The sequence below is a fragment of the Panulirus ornatus genome, chromosome 8 (genome assembly GCF_036320965.1).
Source record: "Panulirus ornatus isolate Po-2019 chromosome 8, ASM3632096v1, whole genome shotgun sequence".
NCBI classification, from domain to species: domain Eukaryota; kingdom Metazoa; phylum Arthropoda; class Malacostraca; order Decapoda; family Palinuridae; genus Panulirus; species Panulirus ornatus.
Window position 1 is genome coordinate 5,538,197 of NC_092231.1, and position 10,014 is coordinate 5,548,210.

Consider the following 10,014-nt stretch of genomic DNA (forward strand, 5'->3'; position numbering starts at 1 on the left):
GGCACCGGGGGGTCAAGCATTATTCCACGACACTAGGCTCCGGCCAGGCAGGAGCCATAAGAGTTAACTGCCTGGATTGTTTTAGCCCCAACAGTTTGCCCTGATTTCAAGACTGGCGACGGGTGCGCGAGCTTTTCCTGCGAGCCAGCTGGACTCGGAGCAATCAAAATTAATCCCTTCGCTCATCAGAATGGCTATTTGCATTTATCTCCAAAACTTGCAATCACTATTCTGATAAAGGGGGATGAAAAAAAAAAAGTCGATACATTCAGAAATAAAAGTGGTAATGAAAAAAAAAAAGAAACTCGTCGGCAAAATAAGTATTTACTCACCGGCACATCACCAACAGATACTGCAACCACATATCACTCACTACACACGTTCACATGCACATTAATCGCACTCAAAAATCTTAGGCAATTACCTCTTGCAAACACAGCCGCATTTACCTTTGGATGGCGTCGAGGGATCGCGCGGTCTGGCTCCCATACCATGAAGAATATCTCGGTGTTTGCACATCGTAATCCTGCATATCCTTACAAGTCACCACTGCTCACCGAGTACACACTGAAGGAATAATAACCACTTGAACACAAAACACCTCGCTTGAGTCGTCATTACTCAATTGCAGTGTCTCGTATTTCCTTGGTGCAGAGTGTATGTCAGTAGGTGTCCTGGCCCCATTGCCTGGCGACACGAGGGGCGTAGTTAGACGCGTAATTTATCTCCACAATTATCAAGGTATTCAAAAGCCACGTTTAGCGAATATCTTGGCTAAATTTTCTCTACGCGTCCACCGGCCGACCTGAAGTAAGTTCGCTCGCACACTGGGTTAGGGTGCAATATAAATCCCCGAACCTGCACTCGAACTTTTGCCACCCACATGAAGAACAGGCAGGTCATTTGCCCCACGCGTACCCACCACTCACTCATTCACGGCTCATGACACTGACCATCTGGCGAGCGCATGTGCGTCACATTTACGTTGTATGGTACACTCTAACATACTAAATGAACCCAAGAGCCGGTCGTGTTTGGAGACGACCCGGGCCGGAAACTCGAAACGTCGTAATGTTTCGTTTACCAATCTCGGACCACGGGATTCACGCTGGGATGCTAAACCTTGAACTAAAGATGGTAGAACACTGTCATCAAATAATACAAGTAACACTTCTTGCAGACATATGGATACACTAAGACAAAAATATATTTTTTTTCTTTTTTGCACAAATGCGGCATAGTAAAAATACTGCGGAACGCACAGCAAAAACTAGGCTATAAATACCACACAGAGATTCTCGAATCACACATTTCACGAACGTCTTTTTGCAGACTTGTTTGTATAAACACTTAAGTCACAGCACCAGTCTACAAACTACGTTACGTATAAACTATCTAAACGTAACATTTTCTTTACCCAGCGGCATTAAAGACGACAGGACATCCCTTACGTAAACCACACTTTTACTTTCCACACAGCACCAGTTTTACCTTCATATAAACTACTTAAACGTAACATATACGTCACCCAGCAGCATCGGCGGAAGACCAGGGAGGATATGACGACAAGGCCTCCCTTCTGAGCCCACGATAAGAACGCATGACACATTAAGGCCCGATTTCTCAACTGGGCATTAGAATGGTGGCTATGCTGAACAAGTCACCAAGCCACGGTGGCCTAAATCTTCATGACTGGACAGTAACAACTCTGGGGTCTATGCTGACCAAGCCACTATCACCTCAGCTGCATCGGCCCACATCTTCTAGACCAAACATTTATCAGCCTCCCTGTATGGGCCAGCCATCTTATCGTGTGTTTACGTGGGTGGAACTCGTCTGGGGTGATGATGCATTTATCCGGCGTTATTAGCATCAATTCCACTCCGACGATGTTAACATCAATTCCATTACTGTGACCTGAGATATATATCTGATACTGCGTTCTGAAGTCGGCTTGAGGATGGTCCCTTGTCGACAAAACTATCGTGAAGATTAAACTATAAACTGATATTTTGAGATATCTAATGAGAGGTAAAAGGGGAAACAACCAGAGCAGTAGCTTTGGATTTAAGAAATAATATCTGAAACCATATTACGTCATGAAGTGAGATATTGCAGTCTTTAAATGCCAGTAATGAGATAAAAGATCGTAAAAATACAAACAAAAAAAACTGCAAACGCCCCATTATATAAAAATAAAACTACAAACGCCCCATTATATAAAAGTAAAACAAGAAAGTAGCCCTTTATATGCACATAACAGAGAAAGGAAATTACAAGCAACGTCCAAAAGTTAAATGACCCTTTAATTACCAGTAAGAAAAAAATCAAATGGGTCCCATTAGAGTTTGTATCATCAAAAAGCTATGGTGGAGCCTTATCAATGCATGTCACATTTAAAGCTAAGTGCCACGTATATACTCCAAGCAGAAAAGAAGGCTCATTGGCCCTTTCGTGGTATTGACAAATAGTAAACAGCATCTTTCGATACAAATGACAAAGCCAAGTACTCATTTAAATACGCATACAGCAATGGCGACATCTTATATAACACTGATAAGAGAGGAGGGGTCTTCATTCTTCCAACTGCTATCTGTACATAGATTCCATATCTTGCATATTTAGAATCTTATCATGAGCGCTGCTGTCTCCCCCTACGACAAGGAATAGGAAGAGGAAACCACGCCCATTACGAAATACCTTAAGATCCTTGGTATTGACTTACCACAGGAAATGTTAGGGAAGAAACGCCATGGTATCTGAGGCAATGCGAATTCGCAATGTGCCATAATAAGTATAGCACAACAGTGTTTTCATCATCCGGGACACAAAATTGTATGATACGTTGCCTACACCTACTACAAGAAACCTGGCGCCTGCAGTGGTGAAATTTAACAAATTCCTCGACCAGTGGTGGTTAAGGCCTCCAACAGCTTGACTGAATAAATAAGCAAAAAGACAGCTTGGTTCCTACCCAAGATGGATATCCCCCAGCTCGCCGGGGACTCGTAAACATGACAAGAGCTCCTTCTTGACAAACAACTCACACGTTACTATAAAAAAAAATGCAAAAAAAAAAAAAGAAAAAGTCCACTATCTTCCCGTTGTAACATATTTCCCCTCACAACTACCTCACAAAAAAATAAGGGCTATGAGGGTAAAAGAGGCCCGAAGATTAACCTTAAGGTATGCCAAGGAATAAAAGCGGTAAAACTTACTAGGTTACCATGTCAAGGCCACAGACATTACCAGCTACATTACAACTTCACAACTTCAAGATGTAATAACAGATAAGGGGTTACAAATTACATTAATGCGAATTTACATGCCAGGTTTGGGAATACAAGTTATAATATGACCACATTAGCTACGATACCACACCCCAGGGAATGATTTAGAAGTTAAATGACATACGATCCTGCCTTCAGCGAGCCGAACAAAGACGTCTAGAATTCGCGAACCTTCCGGAGTGGAGCGTCCTCCCGCGGAGATGCTGCTCTTCACAGCACTTTTATCCCCCCACCTCCCTAGTTTGCATCCTGATGAATAAATAACACGACCTATCAGGCGGCCGTAATCCTTGTCCAGTTCAATATGAATGCAAAAGGGGCAATTTATAGGCCCCCAGTCAAAAATTTAAACTCGTGACATCACAATGAAATGACACACTGCAGCAGAAGGGTCGTGCCGTTGAGAATCTTTCTGCTGAGTCAAGGGGGGTCATGGTCGAGGGATCGATCGTACCTTTATATGCCCCCAGGCTCGAACCGTCGAGGTAAGGGATCGCGCGATCATGATGCACAAGGGACGCATCAAATTCGTGGTCAAGAATGGTATTTTGTCGCGTCCAAGGGTCGTACAGCCATGCTCAAAAGGTCGTGCTTTCATCGGTCAGAGATCGTAATGTCGTAATGCTCCAGGGGACAATTGCAATCAGTGGAACAACGAGACAATTAGGTCCCAAATCAAGCAGCTGAGGCAGTGGAGCCATCAAATCCAACGTAGGGTACTACGCACTAATAAAACACCAATGTAGAGAGACACACGAGAGAGGAAGGTAGATGATGAAGACGCACCCACAACCGGGCGGGCATCAGTAGCTCGAGCCATTCACAAGAACCGTGGAAGTCGTAAAGTCGTGCGACCTGGCATGTTGACAGTGTCGCAATGTAACGCAGGCGGGGGGACTCGTGTAGCGATGAGATATTAACGACCAATTTAGCTCAGCCCCCTTACACTCATAACACCCAATCAATACTCCCGAGCCTTAGTGATGAGGGGTCATTTATCTACGATGGCTCTAGTTACGGGCGGAAGTCCCCATCAAAGCAATCAAGCCGTGGGAGGAGATATGAGGGGAACAACGAGAATCGAGAGTATGAAATTCTGTGTTCCATTAATCCATATATCATCGGAAACAGGTCTTGATTTACTACTCCTGCTCGTCACACAAGAGTTCCTCTGTGTCTTCACTGTCGGGCACAAAGCATGGCCAATCACCACCACCACCCCTTGTCTATACCACGAAAGGCCACACCACAGGACGGAACCTGATCAGCCAACATGCCACGCACTAGTCTGCCCGTCTCGCTTGCACTCCCGTCCTTGGCGCCCAGAAAGGAGAGGTATCACATTGTAATTCACACAGGGGACCAATCCTGGATGGACGGTGGCCAACTTACAACCAAAAAAATATGATTTCCAACTGGCATTAAAGATGCTGAATACCACCAACGTAAATCCTGAAAAGACAAAGTGTAAAATGATTGAAACTTCATTCCCTGCAGGCACTGGCAAAATACCAAACCTCAAATCATTACAATCGGACAAATATCTTCTACAGTGTACCACAGATCAAAACTCATCATGAGCTGTGAAAAATCAAGCGAGAGAACTCACTTTTGTATTCAAGTATGCTAATACATTATCTGTATCGCTATTTTCTGTATTTAAAACTGGTATCTGGTATGTCTGTGGCCTTGGGTCTCTCTTGAAGAGTATTGTATTGTTAATATCTCCTCATCAAAGGGAAATCTTACACAAAAGTCTCCATCATGTGTGTGTGTGTGTGTGTGTGTGTGTGTGTGTGTAATACCGGACTCCGCTTGTTCGAGGTTGCACCGTGAGCGTAAAGACAACTTTAGCGAGGCTGTATAACTAGGAGGATAATCTCGTCAAAGAACCTCTCACTCCAAAGGAATCTAGATTACCCTGCTACCGGAAGGAGCACAGCCATGGGCTGCTGGGGGCCTTTAGAAAAGATAAAGACAGAAGTCTGATGTATATACATCTTGACAGTACAGAACAGTCTTTCCTTCAGTTTTTAATCGCGACAGATGGCTACCTGTGTCTGCTCGTAATCCCGCGTCACATGATTAGTGTGGAGGTCGTTTAACCCAAGCAACATCTGGGGTTCGGCTGAGCCCAAGCTGGTGAACTGGGTCGCTTGGTCGACTGGGGTGTTGGAAACCGCGGCTTGCAGGTCCACGAAACCGCCAAAGCTTGGCTGGTCTGGTACATTTTATAAATACTTTACACAGGGGGGGCCGTCTCATGCTTCCCCACAGCAGGAAGGCCGTGATAAACAGCACTGGATTCCAAACGGCCATGGTATTTCTCTTTGAAGGTATCAAACACATATTTGGATTTTTGTGGAGACATTTCGATCTTTCATGCCTGTTATGCCACACTGGTGTCACTATTTTTGTATGGTGGAAGGAAATCATGTCATTCTCCTGTCAGTAAAGCCTTAGTGATTACAGTCGTTCCCTGTAGGTTAGAGAGAGAGAGAGAGAGAGAGAGTCCCCGACTGACTTTTTTGCACCTTCGTAAATCATATTCATATCAGAGACGGCGGCAGCTTCTAAAAAGTAGGGGGGTAGGGTCATTGAAGCAAAAGCCAGTGATGTGAAGGCGACAATGCAGCACACTGCAGTTCTATACAAGTCTAAACAAAATGGGGGGCTAAGTCTCCTGCCTTTCAAAGTGGATGAGGGTGGTTGGAGCTTCAGCCCTCTGCCTTCCCTGTGCTGCTGTCACTGTATATTTCTCCAGTGAATCACATTTGTCTTTTGATTCTTCCAACACGTAATATTAAGGATGTTGTCAACCCCACTTTGGGCTTCATTGCTAATATCTGTACCGGGCTCACAAAAGTCCAGCACCCTCCACCCCTTTCTCTTCTGTTAATGTGTGCTACAGTGCATCACTGATACTGCTCTTTTTGGTATGGATGAGATGGATTCAACTGAAGAGGCCCAGCAAGATGAAACTCTTGCTCTTTTTCTTTTCTTGTCTCTCATTTTCTTTTCTTGTCTAACTTCTACAGCACATGTAGATACCCTCTACACAGAGATAAATATTCAGCTCTTAGATGAAGGAGGCACTGTAAGCACTGAAGAAATTCCATCTACCAACCCTGCTTCTGTGAGAGCCTTGGGAGCTGTAGGGTTTCCTAATTAACCTTTCCAAATGCAGTATCGTCAACTTTACCCATAAGATTACTGTGTACAGCATTTGAAGATGCCATTTTGAAGAAAAATTGGAAGAACTGAAGAAAGAAAGAATCAGTATAATAGATGCCCTCTTCCTCCTTTTCATGTGTTTAACTTATACAAAAATCCACCTACTTCTTGAAGGCCAAACCATATCACAACAACAACAGACTCTGAGGATATGATGGAATACTTTGGTCTACCTTCAAAAAATAACCTGAACCTCTATATAGATAACTCCCAACAAAATTTAGAAACATACTCTCAGAAAAAATGGCACTGGGCTCCTCTCTCCCTCCTAGTTTTCATATATAAAATGAAGAGTAAAATGTAAATTGAAGACTGAAATGCAGCCAAAAGCCCAATGGGTCTCTAAAGAAAAACGCTCTTTGTCCCCAGACAAGGTTACATGATGGGTCAACAAAAGATGGCATAGAATATATGACCGCAGAAACTCCAAACATGCAACAAACAAAAATTATTGAGAAAAAGTACAAGACAGCCAGACTAAAACAAGTGAGATGCTCTCTTTAGCAAGTAAAAACAAGTTACTGAGCTGAAAGAGCCACAGATCACTCACAAAAGAAAAGCAAACCTGTCAAATAAACTGGAGGCCATAAAACATAACTTCTGAAGAAAAAAAAAATCATACAAGACCCAGGTTAAAGACCTATGGGGAACTGTGGATAAACTGAAAAAAGGCAAGGGAAAGTATCTACAAAGTGAACCAGACCATCCACAATGTGGTATTTACTTAGTACTATGGGTTACAGCCTTCATTAGCCTGACAAAGCACAATGACAATATGACAGCTTAGCCTGAAGCCAAGCTGTGTAGGTAAGAGGCCTATAAAAACATCATGAGGCATGCACTGGACTTTCTCAGAAGGCCAGAATTCCTGATGTAACAGCATTATCACAATTAGCTGTGAATAGTAACAGCATTATCACAATTAAGTCAATAGTAGCAGCAACACCATTATTGCAATGAATAATAAGTTATTGAATATGGAAGTATTTCCTTTGCTCTTACTTTTCTGCATCAGCTGAAGCTCTGTCTTAAAATATTCAATTTCTGCAAACCTATCCACTTACCACAGTACCATAAGTTCAGTTTATAAACCTTTTCAAAAGCTAACATACCTGGTAGTGAGAGGATTTCCACTAGATAATATTATATAGTATATGTTGCCCCCATGAATGATGTACTTGTCGTACTGCCAATGGTTAACCTGTATTTCAGTACCATCACCATACTTGCAATGAAATATAATACACTTTCTTCTGCAATGCTGGTTAAAAAAAAGAATAGTTCCTATAACTTTCAGAGGTGAACAACGAAAGCAGTCTTCCTATGAATGCACACAACCATAGTGAGTGAAAGGAAGCAAAATGTCAAAATAATCATAATTTCATAGTAACATTAACATTAGGGTAAATGTCTGCTGCCAGGAAATTGACGTTTCATTAGCTTGGTTGGTTTCCATAAAAGATTTCCAGTCTTTTAAATGAATCAACCTCACATTTCCTTGATCTTCATACCCATCCCCCACTACTCCAGTACTCAAAGTTAAAAGAAAAAAATACAACCTAGTAAAATAACCATGTCATCACATTCCGTAAACACTATCTTACTATTGTTATATTGTCTATTCACTCCCACAATTATACACATGACTGCTATAATAAAACTTTCCCAACAATTCATCTCAGCTGAAATGTTCTAAAGTGTTAAAATATATGTATGCAAATCAAATCCAATGAAAAGTAAGTAATGCACTCACCGGGTGAAGAAATCCGTAATTCCTTTCTTCTTAGTCTTGCCATCATTATCAGTGAGCACAAAGTCTCGGAGTGATCCAGTGTCGGACTGGTGTGACCCAAGGCACACTGCACTGTCTGAGGCTGAATATGCAGATAATTCCGTGTTGGAACTCGATAAACTTGAGAATGAACTAGCATCTGTGATGGAGAGTGAGTTATTTGTGCCAACACGCTGAAGGCTATTCCGAGGACTTTCATAGTTTCCTCTCTCTAATGAAGAACTGCCACTTACATTCCCTGACTGCGATGTACTTTTATCAATCAATCTTACAGTTTCGCCATTCTCATCAGCCTCTTGAATAATCTCTAATGGTTTGGGTAAAGGTGCTTCACCTGTATCAGAAGTCTTTAATAAAGCCTCCCTCTGAGATTCTTCATGATTTTCTTTTAATATTGAGTAATCTTTCCTGGAATCCAAACTCTGTTTTTCTGGAAGAATATCATAATCAGGCAAACTTGTGTTTGACATTCTCTTGCTAGACAACTCATTTTGGCCTTTCTTTGAAGTTCCAAGACATAACTGTCTGGTTGAAGGATCATAAACCAATGGCAATGACTCTAGCAGTGCATCTAGTGATACATGGTGACCGGTTACATCTGGCAGCCTTGAATTCATCTCAGGTTCAGTATCTTCCTGTACTCTGTCCGAGTTCCTGGGTAAATCACACTCTTCATTTCTATCTGCATTCACATCTTTTGGTAATAAACAAGATGATTCTTTACTCTCTTCGCCTCCTTCGTGATTTTCAACTCCATTTACAGGGCCAGAATTATTCTTATTTGTTCCCGATGTGAGTAATCTTTTTCTTAGGCTTTTAAGCTTTTTAGGTTGACCAGGCCATGTGTCAAACCAACTTTCCGTAGCCCTTTGCCCACCTGGGGGTAAAAAGGGCGACTCCTCAGTGACGCATCCTGACACTGTCTCTGAATCATCACCCTTACTTCGACACACATTAATGACAGCTGTGGGGCTACTCAAGTTTACAGACACATTCGAATTTTGGTGAAGATCATCTGGAAGACTTGCAGAAGTATTTCCTGGCTCCAATCCAGCACAATGTAAGACATCGATATTGTGTCCTTGTTTATGACGATTCCATCCACGGCCAAACCCGAGCCCAGACCCGTTGTTGACTGTTTTTAACTCACTTTTAATACCACTCTCTGATTTTCTTGAACTATGAAATCGAGCGAGGAGTGACTGTGCCTTAAAGGATTCCGATTTAAATGGCAATCGAAGAGAAACTTTAGAGATACCACTACGGGTCGAGTGAGAATCCTTTAGGAGCACATCAGGTGTTTCGTCGTTTATGTCGTTAACGCGATCTTTTAGGTGAAAATCGTTTTCTGTCGTAACGTCCATTTCTTTAGGAACACGCGTGGTTCCAAATAAATATAAAGTATTTATCACCCGAGTCGAGATCACACATTTACAAGGAAAAGCTCGCAGTGTACATCCTCTCACACCATTCTGTTGTTTTCTACTGGTGGGAGTTGGTGGTGCCATCTGTCACACCACATGTAAACAACCAGTAACACTTTGAAAAGTAAAATATTCTTAAATAAGGAATGTGACTCAATTTTATTGAAAATAGAAAATTGATTTAGAATTTGGAAAAACTTCCTAATTACTAAATTATTATAGAAAATTCTCTTTTGAAAATGAAAGACCTAAACTATCATGACGTCTTGACTGA

The 10,014-nt window shown here is 42.1% G+C and overlaps 1 protein-coding gene across 1 annotated transcript in view; it reads right to left on the reverse strand.

Moving 5' to 3' along the window:
• The window catches only part of LOC139749768 (uncharacterized), a 114,530-nt gene extending 104,749 nt beyond the window's left edge, over positions 1 to 9,781 (reverse strand). Inside the window, exon 1 of the mRNA XM_071663994.1 lies at positions 8,278 to 9,781. Coding sequence (XP_071520095.1) covers positions 8,278 to 9,680 — 1,403 coding nt within the window. The 5' untranslated portion in view covers positions 9,681 to 9,781. The remainder of the gene's footprint in view (positions 1 to 8,277) is intronic.
• Between the last annotated feature and the right edge of the window lie 233 nt (positions 9,782 to 10,014).